General features: G+C 65.1%; 1 protein-coding gene across 1 annotated transcript in view; it reads right to left on the reverse strand.

The window, feature by feature from the left end:
- The window catches only part of SHISA8 (shisa family member 8), an 18857-nt gene that overhangs the window by 2447 nt on the left and 16055 nt on the right, over positions 1 to 355 (reverse strand). Inside the window, exon 6 of the mRNA XM_035903199.1 lies at positions 107 to 152. Coding sequence (XP_035759092.1) covers positions 107 to 152 — 46 coding nt within the window. The remainder of the gene's footprint in view (positions 1 to 106; positions 153 to 355) is intronic.

The raw sequence follows: 355 nt of genomic DNA on the forward strand, positions 1-355 counted from the left end.
GTTAGGGGAGAAAAGTGGCTGTATGAGCTCTGCCGGCGGTGCCACGATGGTGCTTTTGAGTCCGTTGCTCTTCCCCTGCCTGGTCATGGGGGTGAGGTGGGGGTACCTGGCCCCAGCAGGATGTGCCCCCTCCCCCCTCCCATCCCTGGGGGCTATGTCCCCCCCAGTCCCTGGAGGCTGGGGTCTGTCCAGCATCAGTCCCCATCCCCTGAGCCGTGCACTGCTCCTGCCACAGTGCCTGGCTTCTTCATGGGGCAGGCTGAGAACAGCTGAAACTTGTTGCCTGGATGAGAGGGAGGGCCTGGCCCCACTGTGCCTCCTGGATGGTGAAGCGCAGCCAGCGGCCCCCGGAAGG

Source organism: Egretta garzetta, unplaced genomic scaffold (genome assembly GCF_000687185.1).
Source record: "Egretta garzetta isolate BGI_Z169 unplaced genomic scaffold, ASM68718v1 scaffold51, whole genome shotgun sequence".
Lineage (NCBI taxonomy): Eukaryota > Metazoa > Chordata > Aves > Pelecaniformes > Ardeidae > Egretta > Egretta garzetta.